At 43.1% G+C, this 17,233-nt stretch overlaps 1 protein-coding gene across 12 annotated transcripts in view; it reads left to right on the forward strand.

Annotated features, from left to right (window-relative positions):
• Nucleotides 1-17,233, forward strand: part of LOC138638065 (latent-transforming growth factor beta-binding protein 4-like) — a 385,781-nt gene that overhangs the window by 366,020 nt on the left and 2,528 nt on the right. The window contains exon 22 of one of the 12 annotated variants that reach the window (XM_069727040.1): nucleotides 11,947-12,009. The exons of 10 other annotated variants lie outside the window; for them this stretch is intronic. In XM_069727040.1, the coding sequence (XP_069583141.1) occupies nucleotides 11,947-11,973 (27 nt within the window). In that variant the 3' untranslated portion in view covers nucleotides 11,974-12,009. The remainder of the gene's footprint in view (nucleotides 1-11,946; nucleotides 12,010-17,233) is intronic. One more of the 12 variants, XM_069727039.1, reaches the window with a different exon arrangement.

Below are 17,233 nucleotides of genomic sequence, written 5' to 3' on the forward strand. Positions count from 1 at the left end.
GTGTTAAAGTGTTACTTCTGTTTCAGTAACACACTTTGACATCATCATGAAGAAGATTCTTCTGTTTCAACCTAGATGCAAGAAGTTCAGCTTTATATTTTGACAATGAAAGGTCTGTGAGATCATTTAATTCATGTTGAGTAATGCATTCTGGCTGCTCAGCTGCTCCATCGGGTACATACTCATCTTGACTTGAGGTCTCCATGTCTTCACCTGTAGCTTCATATTCTTCATATTCCACTTCATTTTCATCCAATCCAGACAACGGTGGTACAGGAACTGGCAAGGTACAATCATGTGGAACTGGCCTTGCAGATTCAAGTTAGGGTAATTAAGCTTATGTTTGTTCTTTGTAGAAAAGCCCTTCAGTTTGAAAAAACAAAAGTAGCAGTCATCACTATGATTTTTGGGTTCTCTCCAAATCATGGGATCAGCAAATGTCATAGCCTCTTTCCTCATATTCAACCAGTCACTAAGACTATTTGAACAACTTGAGCATATCACATGAGGGGCCAAGCTTTTGTCTTGATCACCAAGTGGACACTTAAAATACATATGGTACATCTTTTTAATGTCATGAGTAGTGTTGAGCGATACCGTCCGATACTTGAAAGTATCGGTATCGGATAGTATCGGCCGATACCCGAAAAATATCGGATATCGCCGATACCGATATCCGATACCAATACAAGTCAATGGGACATCAAGTATCGGAAGGTATTCTCATGGTTCCCAGGGTCTGAAAGAGAGGAAACTCTCCTTCAGGCCCTGGGATCCATAGGGATGTGTAAAATAAAGAATTAAAATAAAAAATATTGATATGCTCACCTCTCCGGCGGCCCCTGGACATCACGCTGGTAACCGGCCGGCTTCTTTGTTTAAAATGAGCGCCTTCAGGATCTGCGAATGATGTCGTGGCTTCTGATTGTCGCGTGCAGCCCATGTGACCGGCACGCGACCAATCAGAAGCCGCGACGTCATTCGCAGGTCCTTAATTCCTAGAATGAGGAGTTTTGTGAATGAGAATGACGTCGCGGCTTCTGATTGGTCGCGTGCCGGTCACATGGGCAGCACGCGACCAATCAGAAGCCGCGACGTCATTCGCAGGTCCTGAAGGCGCTCATTTTAAACAAAGAAGCTGGCCGGTTAGCAGCGTGATGTCCAGGGGCCGCCGGAGAGGTGAGCATATCAATATTTTTTATTTTAATTCTTTATTTTACACATCCCTATTGATCCGATACCGATACCCGATATCACAAAAGTATCGGATCTCAGTATCGGAATTCCGATACCGCAAGTATCGGCCGATACCCGATACTTGCGGTATCGGAATGCTCAACACTAGTCATGAGTGATTGAATGTACTTAGCCTTTTGGTGTAAAAGAACCACACACATAGCAGGATCTGTTCAGGGTATTTTTCTCCCTTAAATCAGGTCAAACAGTACTGTAAGTTCAGTTCAATACGATGAACCAACCGACTACATGTAGATATTTCCCCAGCGATGACAGAGGCCAGTTGTATTTAGAACTGATTTTACTGGAAGTAATCTGGTTGATACAGTGCCTTGCGAAAGTATTCGGCCCCCTAAAACATTTCAACCTTTTCCCACATATCATGCTTCAAACATATAGATACCAAATGTAAATTTTTGGTGAAGAATCAACAACAAGTGGAACACAATTGTGAAGTTGAACGAAATTTATTGGTTATTTTAAATTTTTGTGGAAATTCAAAAACTGAAAAGTGGGGCGTGCAATATTATTCGTCCCCTTTAACTTAATACTTTGTTGCACCACCTTTTGCTGCGATTACAGCTGCAAGTCGCTTGGGGTATGTCTCTATCAGTTTTGTACAACGAGAGACTGAAATTCTTGCCCATTCTTCCTTAGCAAACAGTTCGAGCTCAGTGAGGTTTGATGGAGATCGTTTGTGAACAGCAGTTTTCAGCTCTTTCCACAGATTCTCGATTGGATTGAGGTCTGGACTTTGACTTGGCAATTCTAACACCTGGATATGTTTATTTGTGAACCATTCCATTGTAGATTTTGCTTTATGTTTTGGATCATTGTCTTGTTGGAAGACAAATCTCCGTCCCAGTCTCAGGTCTTTTGCAGACTCCAACAGGTTTTCTTCAAGAATGGTCCTGTATTTGGCACCATCCATCTTCCCATCAATTTTAACCACCTTCCCTGTCCCTGATGAAGAAAGGCAGGCCCAAACCATGATGCTGCCACCACCATGTTTGACATTGGGGATGGTGTGTTCAGGGTGATGAGCTGTGTTGCCAAAAAGTTTGATTTTGGTTTCATCTGACCAGAGCACCTTCTTCCACATGTTTGGTGTGTCTCCCAGATGGCTTGCTTCAAACTTTAAACAACACTTTTTATGGATATATTTGAGAAATGTCTTTTTTCTTGTCACTCTTCTATAAAGGCCAGATTTGTGCAGTGTATGACTGATTGTCGTCCTATGGACAGACTGTCCCACCTCAGCTGTAGACCTCTGCAATTCATCCAGAGTGATCATGGGCCTCTTGGCTGCATCTGTGATCAGTCTTCTCCTTGTTTGAGATGAAAGTTTAGAGGGACGGCCGGGTCTTGGTAGATTTGAAGTGGTATGATGCTCCTTCCATTTCAATATGATTTCTTGCACAGTGCTCCTTGGGATGTTTAAAGTTTTGGAAATCATTTTGTATCCAAATCCGGCTTTAAACTCCTCCACAACAGTATAATGGACCTGCCTGCTGTGTTCCTTGGTCTTTATGATGCTCTCTGTGCTTCAAACAGAACCCTGAGACTATCAAAGAGCAGGTGCATTTATACGGAGATTTAATTACACACAGGTGGATTTTTTTTATCATCATTAGGCATTTAGGACAACAATGGATCATTCAGAGATCCACAATGAACTTCTCGAGTGAGTTTGCTGCACTGAAAGTAAAGGGCCGAATAATATTACACACCCCACTTTTTCAGTTTTTGAATTTCCACAAAAATTTAAAATAACCAATAAATCAAAACCAATAAATTTTGTTCAACTTCACAATTGTGTTCCACTTGTTGTTGATTCTTCATCAAAAATTTAGATTTGGTATCTTTGTTTGAAGCATAATATGTGGGAAAAGGTTGAAAAGTTCTAGGGGGCCGAATACTTTCGCAAGGCACTGTAACTATGTATAGTTTTGAGCTAAAAGGGTCAGCCTATTCCTTACAGATGAACATTTGCAGACAGGAAGTTTCTCAGTGTGATGTTGGCTGCTTTCAGGTTCTCCCTCTGTGGAGACCCTCACTCAGTTACACCTCAGTGGCTGAGCTGTTTTCTTCCCTCTGAGGTGACTTGCCCTCCCAGAAATGCAGTGAAAATCCTCTCATAATGGTGGCTGTCTGCTGCCTTCCCTTCTATCTCCCTGTGGTGGGCTGTCTCCTGTCAGAGTCTCACATACCAGTCCTTGCTGCCATCACCATCCTTTTCTAACTAACTCAAATCTTACCACCTCATAACAGTTAGCTCCTCCTCATAACATGTGACTTTCTGAGAAGCAGTTATTGGTTGACTACAACCTTTACTGATATTGTCCCTGTAAGAAAATTCACAATTAAGTAAGACAAGCAAATAAATGGGAATAACATTGAAAATGCAGACATAACATAATAACAAAAATACTTCTATTTCAGAAACTTTATGTGATAAAGCAAAACTAAGCATATTTTTTAATCTGCACATCAAACTCCATAAATACAGACATATTACATTTGCTGAAGATTTTTTTTTGTGTTGACCAATGTAATTATTCTTTCTTCACCATTCTATTGCATAAAATTATGTGACAAACATATGGTGTTAATATGCTGACTGCTTCCAATAGGAATTCATTGGGGATGGAGTTTGCAAAATAGGGTCACGTGTGTTTTATTTTCACTGTTTTGGCTCAACAAGTGCTCTGCAAACACTAGGTGAAGTCCACTATCTTTTCCATTCAGTTTTGCGATGCAAAAGTTGATTGGTGCTATTTCCCTTCCGAGCCCTGCCGTGCCCTCAAACAGTTTTTCACCACAAACGGGAATCGCTGTACCAGTTTTATGGTCCATTTTTCTCTTACCCTTGTGAAAATTAAAAATTTGGGGCTAAAACATTTTTGTGGGGAAAATGTGATTTTTCATTTTCATGGCTGAATGTTTGAAATTTGTGAACCACCTGCGGGTTCAAGATACTCACCACACCTCAAGATAAATTCCTTGCAGGATGAATATGGAGTCCTTTGTGGGGGTTACTACTGTTTAGGCACACTAGGGGATCTGCAAACATGACACAGCGTCTGCTAACTATTCCAGATAATTTTGTGCTCCAAAAGTTGAATGGTGCTCCTTCCCTCCCAAGCCCTGCCATGCGCACAAGCAGTAATTTTCCACCACATATGGAGTGTTGGTGTACCCCGGATAAATTGCATACCAAATTGTATTGTTTCTGTTCTCAAGTAACCATTGTGAAAATGAAAAATTTGGAACTAAAGCAGCATTTTAGAGGGAAAAATTAAAATGTTTATTTTTTTCTTCCACATTGCTTTATTTCCTGTGACTATTCTAAAAGAATATTAAACTTAATGTGTTTTTTGAGAACTTTTAAGGCTGCAGGTTTTAAAATGGGGTTCTTTGGGGTATTTTCTGTCCTATAGGCATTTAAATGTCACTTCAGCTGTGATGTATAGAAAGCTACTAGATAGAGGGCACCATCAATAAATATTTATGTGCTCAACCCGCTGCATGTCAAATATAAGTCATAACAAGCACAGAAAAAGAAACATGCATAACTGCAGGGATCAACAAATGTAACAAATTTATTTATAACAAGTCCTTAGACCACACACTATAAATTTTTAAAAACATTTAAAAACCAAAACATACAAAAGATTTACCCAAGAAGACTAATAATCCACATGGAAAAAGATCCCCCTTAAATCTACCTCCAAAATCGCATACTGTCCTAAACCGTCTCCTGCCCCAATGTATTGGTATCCAATATAGATAGCAGAGTGTAATAATGCAAATAACTACAGGTCCTTCTCAAAAAATTAGCATATAGTGTTAAATTTCATTATTTACCATAATGTAATGATTACAATTAAACTTTCATATATTATAGATTCATTATCCACCAACTGAAATTTGTCAGGTCTTTTATTGTTTTAATACTGATGATTTTGGCATACAACTCCTGATAACCCAAAAAACCTGTCTCAATAAATTAGCATATTTCACCCATCCAATCAAATAAAAGTGTTTTTTAATAACAAACAAAAAAACCATCAAATAATAATGTTCAGTTATGCACTCAATACTTGGTCGGGAATCCTTTGGCAGAAATGACTGCTTCAATGCGGCGTGGCATGGAGGCAATCAGCCTGTGACACTGCTGAGATGTTATGGAGGCCCAGGATGCTTCAATAGCGGCCTTAAGCTCATCCAGAGTGTTGGGTCTTGCATCTCTCAACTTTCTCTTCACAATATCCCACAGATTCTCTATGGGGTTCAGGTCAGGAGAGTTGGCAGGCCAATTGAGCACAGTAATACCATGGTCAGTAAACCATTTACCAGTGGTTTTGGCACTGTGAGCAGGTGCCAGGTCGTGCTGAAAAATGAAATCTTCATCTCCATAAAGCATTTCAGCCGATGGAAGCATGAAGTGCTCCAAAATCTCCTGATAGCTAGCTGCATTGACCCTGCCCTTGATGAAACACAGTGGACCAACACCAGCAGCTGACATGGCACCCCACACCATCACTGACTGTGGGTACTTGACACTGGACTTCAGGCATTTTGGCATTTCCTTCTCCCCAGTCTTCCTCCAGACTCTGGCACCTTGATTTCCGAATGACATGCAAAATTTGCTTTCATCAGAAAAAAGTACTTGGGACCACTTAGCAACAGTCCAGTGCTGCTTCTCTGTAGCCCAGGTCAGGCGCCTCTGCCGCTGTTTATGGTTCAAAAGTGGCTTTACCTGGGGAATGCGGCACCTGTAGCCCATTTCCTGCACACGCCTGTGCACGGTGGCTCTGGATGTTTCCACACCAGACTCAGTCCACTGCTTCCTCAGGTTCCCCAAGGTCTGGAATCGGTCCTTCTCCACAATCTTCCTCAGGGTCCGGTCTCCTCTTCTCGTTGTACAGCGTTTTCTGCCACATTGTTTCCTTCCAACAGACTTACCATTGAGGTGCCTTGATACAGCACTCTGGGAACAGCCTATTTGTTGAGAAATTTCTTTCTGGGTCTTACCCTCTTGCTTGAGGGTGTCAATGATGGCCTTCTTGACATCTGTCAGGTCGCTAGTCTTACCCATGATGGGGGTTTTGAGTAATGAACCAGGCAGGGAGTTTATAAAAGCCTCAGGTATCTTTTGCATGTGTTTAGAGTTAATTAGTTGATTCAGAAGATTAGGGTAATAGGTCGTTTAGAGAACCTTTTCTTGATATGCTAATTTATTGAGACAGGTTTTTTGGGTTATCAGGAGTTGTATGCCAAAATCATCAGTATTAAAACAATAAAACACCTGACAAATTTCAGTTGGTGGATAATGAATCTATAATATATGAAAGTTTAATTGTAATCATTACATTATGGTAAATAATGAAATTTAACACTATATGCTAATTTTTTGAGAAGGACCTGTATAGAAAATCTTTACTCTGCCATAAAACTAACAATATTGTAACATTAGAACCAGCATATTATCCGGCTAACGGACAGATGAATAAAGACATTGTTATACATGTATGAGAGTACATATTACCACAATAAGTTCCTAATGGACAAGCTCATACTCGATCATACCGCTGAGGAAGATAGAGTGAAATGAAAGGGAACCAGCCCCCAAGCGGCCCACCCAACGCGTATCGTCACAACAGTGACTTCATCAGGGATAAAGATAGTGTAATGGCTAGTGGATCCCAATTCTTATAGTACTTACTGATTGTATGATGCGATATAGCCGCAGGGAGTCTGCCTCTGGAATACAAGCACCATCGGATTGCCGTAATCACTCAGCGTCCCGGAAATTACTACTGCGCATGGTCAGTGGTTACCAAGACAATGTGGCGACGATGCTCTACATTATACAGGCGCAGTTATCTTAATGACAACTGGTGAGGAGGTAACTCTCAGTGCGTGCTGATTCTGACTAATGGGCATATCCAACCGGACCAACCAGTGTCGCAAGAAGCTCAATCAAATAATACGTTGCCATCACTATGCTGCTAGCCCCCAGAGAGCAATCGCGCATGTCCGGAAGTACCAAAATTTATCACATTGCTGAATGAGTGGTTACCTAGGAAACACAGCAAAACCAACCTCCTATGTATGCACCGGCACCGGCAGCATAGAGAGCCCTACTCATGATGTGCCACAGTCTGCGTTCACTCTGCGACCGAGACGGACGTCGGGAGGGTGCACCGCCGCGATGGGCCCAATCACGCAGGTGCACGGATCCCACCCCACCCCCCCAGTCACAGAGACCGCAACTGCGCATGTTCTAAGAATCCCATAGAGCTACTGCAGCAACAGTAATTAGTGTATAGGCGCATATCTCCCATAGATCCCCCATGCAGAGACAGCGCTAGACCTATAAAATATATATCCCAAACAGTACCCAAATATGAGGGCACCGAAAGTCAAACATAGCTCCACCTATATACTACAATAAAGGCAATAGAGTTCCCACTATTATTAGTCCTGAATTTCTATTAGGGACCCGATACCGGATAGCACCCAACACCAATAGAGGCTGCGCATATGTGATATTATAAGAATAAGACAAGTTCTCCTCTAATTCATCCTAAAAGCTCACATAGAGGACTGTATGGAAGAAGGCATCCATCATCTCTCATAACTGCGTTACCACTGTATCGAATAGACAAGAAAGACCTCCCATAGCTAATTCAAAAATTCCATTTGTGGATGTGATGGAATCACCACATGATACGTGCACTGGGCCCCTTTTCGTTCCCCAAGGAGGATTTACTATGGTGTTAAAGCTCCCTCGTACCCCATCATACATGCCAAATATTATCCAATCATGTACCAGGCACCAAACTACTCCTTATTGCCCTAGTGCATCCAGGGGTCAGTACAAAAAGAGAAAACCCAAAGAAGAGCCATTAAGATTCCAATAAAGGCCCTATTCACAGCTCATCAACCCAATAGTCAAGAGACACCAAATTGGTACAAAAGTGATACAATTTTTAAGATTTTTATTCTTGTCTCTAATGGAAGGTGTAGCTCACAGACAGGCACAATTACCCCTATATTGGATACCAATCATAGAAATTTACCACTCTTGCCAGGGACCCCATAATCATCAAACAGGCAATATACATATACAGCAGACAAAAAGAGACAAAAACGTTCTAAAGTTGCTTATAGAACCCCGTAAATAGGAGTTCTTTGTTTAGTCCTCTTGGTGCAAGACTCCGCAATTAGTAGATCCACTTTGATTCACATCTCAGTAGTTGTTTAGTTACGTTGCCTCCTCTGATAGTAACATTAATGCTTTCCAATCCCATCTATTTAAGGCCTCTGATATTGCTGCCATGTACTTCCAAAAAGTGTTTCGCCACTGAGGTCAACTTCTTTCCTCTCTGAAGGTCCTGTTTGGCCATGTTGATGTTGGAGATGTGTTGTTGACACCTCCTCCTCAGTTGTTGAGATGTTTGGCCCACGTAAAGTTTGGAACAGTCACATAGCATCACAAAGATAAGATTTCTTGACCTGCAGTTAAAATAAGATTCACACTTAATCGGTAAAGGTAATGTATCAACCAAGATTTCCTCCCGTGCAACCATAAATTGACAAAAACTACACCCCCCACAGGGATAGGTGCCAAAGATCTTTTTGCCCATACCCAATTTGCTCTTAGGGCGTTGATAATGACTGTGGCACAATTGATCTTTCAAATTGGTGGCTCTCGGGGGGGCGTGGCTGGCAGCTGAGGGAGCAGGACGTGCTCCCATTAAGCTCCTCTGCTGGCCGTTATTATCCAGCTTAATCTGCATCCTTCTACAAACCATCCACTGGTTTTAAGAACTGTTCTCAGCTCATAACCAACCCAGGAGCCTCCTTTATCTTATTTTACCCCACAAATCGGCCTTAATCAGAACTTTGGCCCCAGGGCCTGCACGTGGGCCTGAAGCCTGCCGCGGGATCTCCCCCTTCCCACCGGTGGCGAGCTGGGTGCTGCACCCAGTGTAAAGCACTAGCTAATACTACCCCTGAAGTGGGGTTTTCCCCACCTCCCTCTAAGCCCGGAGCCCTGGCTGTCTGGATCGCCTAGTGCAGCCTAAGGAGATCTGAAGACTGTGCTGCGGCGACGGGAGAAGGTAGGACTGAGGGAGGCGTGTGCCCTGCGGCCCTGACTCACCCCCTGGCTGCCGAGATCACAGCGGTTCTGCCGGGCTCTGGTGGACAGGAGCGGACGGTGGTGGGATGCGGCGCCATCTTAAGAAATAGTCCCGCATCGGAGGAGGCCGCCTCACGGAGGTGCTGCTGCTGGACGCCGCTTCCATCCCCTCGCCCCGGCGCAACGCTTAAAGGTACCTGACTTCTGCTGCTGCAGTCTGGGCTGAGGACTTGAGGAGTCCGGGTCTGCGCCCTCTCTTGGCTCTCATCTCCGGCCTCTGAACGCGGGGACCCGGTCGAGGGAGGCGCGGTGTAGCCGGTGTGTTGGTGGGGTCTGACTGCCCCTCTGGCTTCAGGGATCTGCGACCCCTCTGTTCCGGCGGTCGGTTACCGACATAGGTGCCCCTGGAGAAGCGCGGGAATTTTTCGCGCCAGTGCCATCTTGGATCCACCTCAGATGCGGTAAAGAGACTCTGCACTTACTGACAGTGGGGGTAGCGGTCTGTTGCCTGCTGTTTCCCTCACACTGAGGGTTCATTATCTGCTCCCCTCTGCTGCCTCATACCCAGAGACAAAGGGTGCATATAACAAGACACTGCACCTAAAATTAACTCTCAGGCTGCTGATAATTCTGGAGCTCTTGGGCACAACAGTGTATATAATCGAGACAGTGCTGACCCCCCTGTGGTGAACGGTGCTGTGCTTCAGACCGACCAGGGAGCAACTTATTTTCATCTATAAAGCAAAAAACTTACTTTATCTCTCCTACAATCTATTCATATCCACAGAGACCTAGGGGGATTAACATACAGTACTCCACTGCCACCTTCTGGTGACCTAGAGAAATTGCGGCTTCTGTTTTTTATTTTTTTTTTTCTCACAGTTATATTTAGTGTTTTTTTTTGCTGTTTTATTCTGATCTCTATCTCCGGGGAAAGCCGGATAGCTACAATGAGCAAACTTATGCTTGAACAGTAGAAGATTGCTCTTCACTTAATAATGAACTAACACTTTTCATTTGAATGTTCAAGTGGTGACCATTACATATCACGCCACTAGAAGCTTTAATATGGGTAAAATAAACAAAGAGCGTGAGAAATCTTCAGCTAAATCTCTTGCTGATACTCAGATCCGTAAAACACATGGAAATTTGGAAAAATATCTTAAAAAAGGAACAGAAATGCCTCAGACTCCCTCAAAAAAATCATCTAAGAGACACATCTCTCCAGACGTCTTGGAAGAATCAGATTCTAGTGGAGAAGGCTCGGACTGTGAATCCACCTTAGAGGACTCAGCCCCAATCTCTAGAGCCTTCATGAAAAAACTACTTGCACAAAGTATACAGCCACTCTTAGAAGAAATTTCTGGTTTGCGAGCAGACTTACAACATATGGGCCAGAGAGTAGAAAGTCTGGAGACTGCCAACATGGAGGCGACCGATGCTATCTTATCCTTACGTGACCAACTCCTACAACAACAACACCAACTTAACACTGCCCTTCTTGCTGCGGAAAACCAGGAAAACCGCAGCAGAAGAAAAAACATCAGGTTGAGAGGTGTTCCTGAATCCTTTGCTCGGGAGTCATTGGACAAGGTTGCCAGAGAAATCTTCTCTGATCTCCTAGGGAAGGAAAGAGCGGACTCCATTGTCATTGAGAGAGTTCATCGTGCCCTTAAACCCAAGCCTAAACAGGGAGAGCCGCCAAGAGACATCATCTGCGGCCTCCTGAGTTTCGTTGACACCGCAGCAGTCCTAGCTGGTGCAAGGGAAAAAGACAATCCCTCATATGAAGGAGCTCAATTACAACTTTTCCAGGACCTTGCCCCATCTACTCTAGCTAAACGGAGAATTCTCAAGCCACTTCTAGCCGAACTGAGGTCACGCGGTCTGATGTACAGGTGGCTCTACCCCTTCGGTTTGGCCATCACGGTGGGCAACCGCCAGATCACAATACGATCCCCGGCAGACCTAGGGGAGGCCTGGTCGACCCTCGACATCTCACCGATAGACATCCCCTCCTGGATGCCAGTTGATACAGGATGGGACTTCCCTAAACTAACAAAACCACAGGAATGGTCAGTTAAAAAAAAGCACGCTTCTCCTAAGCCGAAGAAGACCGCTTCTAAAGTGCTCCCAACCTGAATTGGGTCAAAAGTGATGGTATGGTTCTTTTTTCTTGAGTAGGGCATTGTTGCGGTTTTGCCCCTAAATACCATTTCCTCTTGGTCGTCTCCATTTTGTTACTAATGCTTTTATTTTTCTATTGCAATGACTGGAGACGATGGAGTTTTTGATTTTTCTCTCCGGACTTGAAGAATTTATCTACATTGCTAGATGTTATACGTTGCATTATATTAACATTAATGTTTTTTCCAATACCTTGAAAATAGCTTTATAGCTATGTTCACATGTTTTTTGTCTTTAAATTAATATACAAATAAGAGGTCACCACTTGGACCTTCCCTCGCTTATGTTTGGGCTCGTGTACCCCCCCCTGCGATAGGCGAGCTCTTTTATGTATATAGTTGGTTAATCACCCTGTTTTGTCATTTTTTCAAGCTCTATGGTGTGACAAAGGACTTTGAGGAAGGAATGGATGGCGGCTAATCGTGTTGATGTGGGTACGGTCACGGTAGCGTCTTTCAATGTAAAAGGTTTGAATTCTCCCGCAAAACGCAGTCAGATCCTCACACTACTTAAAAAACAAGCAACACAAATAGCTTTCTTTCAAGAAACTCACTTTAAATTGGGGAGAACTCCAAATATGTCTTTCTCCTCTTTTCCCACATGGTACAATAGCTGTTCTCCCTCCGCTTCTAAGGGTGTAGGTATAGCGCTTAAAAAAGGACTCCCATTCACACTTGAGGATAGTCTAACTGATTCGGAAGGCAGATTTATTTTTATAAAAGGGCTACTAGCAAATACGAGAATAACCTTTGCCAACTTATATGCCCCAAACATAAACCAGACACAATGGATCCTTAAAACACTGGACACCTTACAGCTTTTTAAGGAAGGTTTACTGATTGTGGGCGGAGACCTAAATCTGACACTACAACCCACTCTAGACAACTCCAACGGCTCCTCTTCCCTACCTCAAAAATCGAGACAAAAACTCTTAAATAAATTAAACTCTTTACAACTAATAGATCCATGGCGCAGCTTCAACCCCACCATGAAAGACTACACTTTCTTTTCGCCCCCACACAACTCTTATCATCGTATTGACTTTTTCCTAATACAATCTCAAGCCTTACACTTAATAAAGTCTTCTAAAATTGGCGCAATCACTTTATCAGATCATGCTCCTGTCTTCATTGAAATTCTCATTACAACACTACCCAGACCTGCTATGACTTGGAGACTTAATGAGTCGCTGCTTGATAACCCACAACATGTAAATAAGCTTAAATCTACCATCTCTCATTTCTTTAGTGAGAACATAAATACGGGACACCTTACTCCCATTATATGGGAAACACATAAAGCTGTCCTCAGAGGAGAACTCATTTCACTTGGCTCATATATTAAAAAACAGAGAGAAAAAGAGATCCAATCCCTCCTTCACCAAATAACTATTGCGGAGCGCACACATAAAAGCACTAAATCAACTGAGTCATACCAAGAACTTAGTCTCCTTCGTAATAAACTTAAAAACTTACTAAATGTAAATTTGGCTAAATTATTTATGTATTGCAAACATCGCTTTTATTTACATGGCAACAAAAGTGGGAAACTCACCACACAACTATTAAAGAAACAAAAAGAGAAAAAATTCATAAAAAGTATTCTCACGACGGCAAACAAGAAAGTAGTAGACTCAAAAGGAATTGCCGAGACCTTTCGACAGTACTATGAGTCCCTCTATAATTTGCCCCTTTCCGAAGATATGAATAACTGCTCGATGGCTGAGACTAAAATTCAAGCTTTTTTGACTCCTCTTTCCCTTCCGACAATTTCTCCTGAAGACTGTAAAGCACTCACGGCCAAAATCACACTTAAAGAACTAAACGACATCTTAAAAACCATCCCGAATGGGAAAGCACCTGGCCCTGACGGTTTCCCGGTGGGCTACTACAAAAAGTTCTCTGACATCCTTCTCCCCCACCTAGTAAATCTTTTTAATTCCTTTTTAGAAGGGAAGCTTCCACCTCGCCAAGCATTAGAGGCTTACATTACCATCATACCAAAGGAGGGAAAGGATGACAGCCTGTGCAGCAATTACCGCCCTATCTCATTGCTCAACACTGACCTGAAACTGTGGGCTAAAGTGTTGGCTTCAAGGATAAGTGGTGTCTTGGGAGGGATCGTTCGCCCCGACCAGGTGGGTTTCGTGAAGGGCCGCGAAGGCAAAGACAATTCCACTAAAATTCTTCACGCTATTTCGTATGCAAAGAAAACTAGAACTCCATTGACCATTCTGTCGACTGATGCTGAAAAAGCATTTGACAGAATTAGTTGGAGATACATGGTCTGCACGCTACAAAAATTTGCCTTCCCAACAGCCTTTATAGATGCTGTTATGTCCCTCTACGTAGATCCATCTGCTAAAGTCGGGGTGAATGGTATTTTTTCCGAACCCTTTAGCATAACCAATGGCACCAGACAGGGCTGTCCTCTCTCACCCTCCCTGTTTATCATGGTCATGGAAACCCTGATGGAAAAGATTAGACAAGATAACGAAATCAAAGGATTTAAGATTGGCAAACTAGAGGTCAAAGTAGCTGCATTTGCTGACGACCTGTTAATCTTGACCTCCAACCCCAAAACATCTTTTCCGAGGTTAATGTCTCTGTTTGCTGACTTCGGCGAGATCTCTAACTTTAAAATAAATGCAAATAAATCGGAAGCATTAAACATCTCAGCAAAGATTTCGGACATCCTAGAACTAAAAGATAACACCCCTTTTAATTGGCCCTCAGGAAAACTAAAATATCTTGGAATGTACTTAACAGCTGACCCCTCCTCCCTCTACAAATGTAATTACGCTCCCCTCTTGGCACGGCTTCAAGCAGATCTAAAAAATTATGATCTACCCTACTTATCTTGGATGGGAAGAATAAATATCATTAAATCTTACATTTTCCCAAAAATTTTCTATACCATGAATATGGTTCCCATACCCCTTCCCAATTCGTTTTTCCACTCGACCAACCAACTGATTTCTCAATTTATTTGGAAATATAAAAAAGCCAGACTCCCTTTCAAAATTCTCTCTCTTCCCAAAGGTAAGGGCGGTCTCGGCCTTCCAGATATTAAAACTTATTATAAAGCTATACATCTCGCTAGATGGATAAACCTGCTAAAACCTAACCCAGAAAACTTCAATACGAATTTAGAACTTGCCCTGCTAGGGGATGAGGTTGATCTTTATCTCTGGTCGTCCTACAACTGCCCACGTAATAAACTTGATGAGATCCTACATAACACCCTATCTATAAGACGCTTCCTTATACCAAACCAGCTCCCGTACTGCTACTTTCTTGAAAGCATTCCGATTAGGATCATCCCATGGTTGGTGGATCCTACATATGAGGACACCTATGGACTCTGGACATCGTTGCCAAATGCCTCAATTTCTCAATTCCTATCAAACCAAATACCCTGCAAGGACAATTGGCCGATCAACGCCACAAAACAACCTACCAATTTCCTCCAAAAACATCACATACACCGCATATTGACGAATTTTAGAACTAAGGTCAGTCACTCTTCAGACTGGCTTTGGCTCGATTTACTAGTGAGGTTAAAACCACAAATCACCAAACTAGTTTCTAAACTTTATGCGAACCTCCTCAAAAGCCCAACTCAATTCAAACCCTTATACCTCTCTTCTTGGGAAACGGAGTTGGGGGTGACACTTTCCTCCCAGGAAACCCAACAGGTACTAGCCAACTCGCATGGATTCTCCAGATGTATTCTACTGCAAGAGAATGCATTTAAAATACTTACTAGGTGGTACCGAACCCCAGAAAGATTATTTCATTGGGGACTGGTGGACTCCCCGCTGTGTTGGAGATGCTCTCGATCCGTGGGTTCCCTAGCTCATATCTTCTGGTTTTGCCCGGAGTTAAAACAATTCTGGACAGACATAAACAAATCTCTCCGCAGTATGGGCCTAATGGATCGAGACCTGTCTCCCCAAGATGTTTTGCTTTCCCTTCCTTCTCCCTCCTTTAACCCAAAGAAACACGGCTTACTACCCATTTTATTAGCAGCTGCAAAACATTTGATTTCAATACACTGGAGAAAAACATCCCCTCCATCTTTTAATGAATGGACCCTTAAAGTCCAAGATCTATATCGTCTAGAAGAATTGTCTAGCTGGGAAACACGAACCCATGAAAAATTTTGTGCCTCTTGGCTTCCTTGGCTTGTTTATTCACCCCTAACTCCTGGATCTAGGATAGGAAATTCACACTGAGATTTGTCTATACCAGTTATCCTACCAGGAGTTCTTTCTATTCCCCCTAGCCTGTATTTTTCAAGTAGGACGCGTTGACCGACCCGCCTCCACGTTTTGCACCTAATTTCTACATACTCCAGCCACCTTTTCTGCCATCCATTCTTCCTCCTCCTCAATTGATGTCAACAATACTCGCGGTATTATAGTCCTCCCTGTCACTCCTCCTAACCTTACAAATTTCTCTTTTTAGCTCATACTGTTATCTAGGGCTAGTTTTTTCATGGCCCTGAAATTTTGTTTTTATGTTTTGTATGTGTGGCACCCCTAGGGGTATTTGCCACAAAAATAGTTACTGACACTAAACACAAATATTAAGATAGCAAAACTGCACTACCACCTCCGGCCAGAAGGGGGAGCTCCAGAGACTCCCCTTAATCCATTCTGGTCTGAGAGAAGAAATGGCAGTTGGGCCAAGGAGCTGATAGTGAGAGGTCATACAGTTGAATCTCTAACAGCCCTGTGACTGTTTCCAGGCCTAAATCACCGGCCTGAGGAGAAGAGGGATAGAGAAAAAGGACATTGTGAGAACCGGGTAGCATTAATCACTACCCAGAACAGGCGCAAAGACGGATACCGGATCCGTGGCTGTATTCATTATATATAATACAGCAACCGGAAAAACGTGAGGTGATATCAGCTTCACTAGGGTCGGATGCAGCAACAGACACAGAGTTCAGCGGTACTCCCAGAGGGGGTAAACCGATAAAAGGACTCGGGTTGCCCGTCGAACCAGGACCCGGAGGGGACAGATTGGGCCGGCAGCCAGTTCACATACAGCAGCAGGGCCACACAGAAATTGCGCACAATAAGAGGCGAAGACCCCGGCAGGGTCAAAGTAACTCAGAGTTCCCATACAGACTCCGGTGACAGGACTGGTTGTAAATCCTTTTATGTTAAAGTAAACTGGTTAAACGTTTCAGTGCCTCAGTCTTTCATTTGGACAATAGCCATCTATCCAGGATCAGGATCGTCACCGCTGGGAGAACCTGCTGCTGATCAAGTAAGTGCCTGTCCCCTCATGATACCCCTTACACTGTGCATTGCCTGAGGCCACAGCACCGGGTCAAGCCACCCGTGACATCCCCCTCAAGAGACAGACTCCATTGGTCCGGTGCTGGGTATCCCGGTCTCCTGGGCGTCACAAATGCTCAATTGTCATTATTATTTAATGAGTATATATTGATAATACAGTCTCTTTTGATTATCTTATGACCTGATGTAAAGTATCAAAACATCTGTATTTTTGACATGAGAGCTTATACTTGTTACAACATGTTTTTTCCTTATGTTTATTGAAAACTTAAATAAAGAATTTTCAAATTGGTAGCTCTCCTTGCCACTACCTTGGGGGTCGATGTAATGTGCGGAGCTAGTCTTGG

This window comes from Ranitomeya imitator, chromosome 5, assembly GCF_032444005.1.
Source record: "Ranitomeya imitator isolate aRanImi1 chromosome 5, aRanImi1.pri, whole genome shotgun sequence".
In the NCBI taxonomy this organism is placed as follows: Eukaryota; Metazoa; Chordata; class Amphibia; order Anura; family Dendrobatidae; genus Ranitomeya; species Ranitomeya imitator.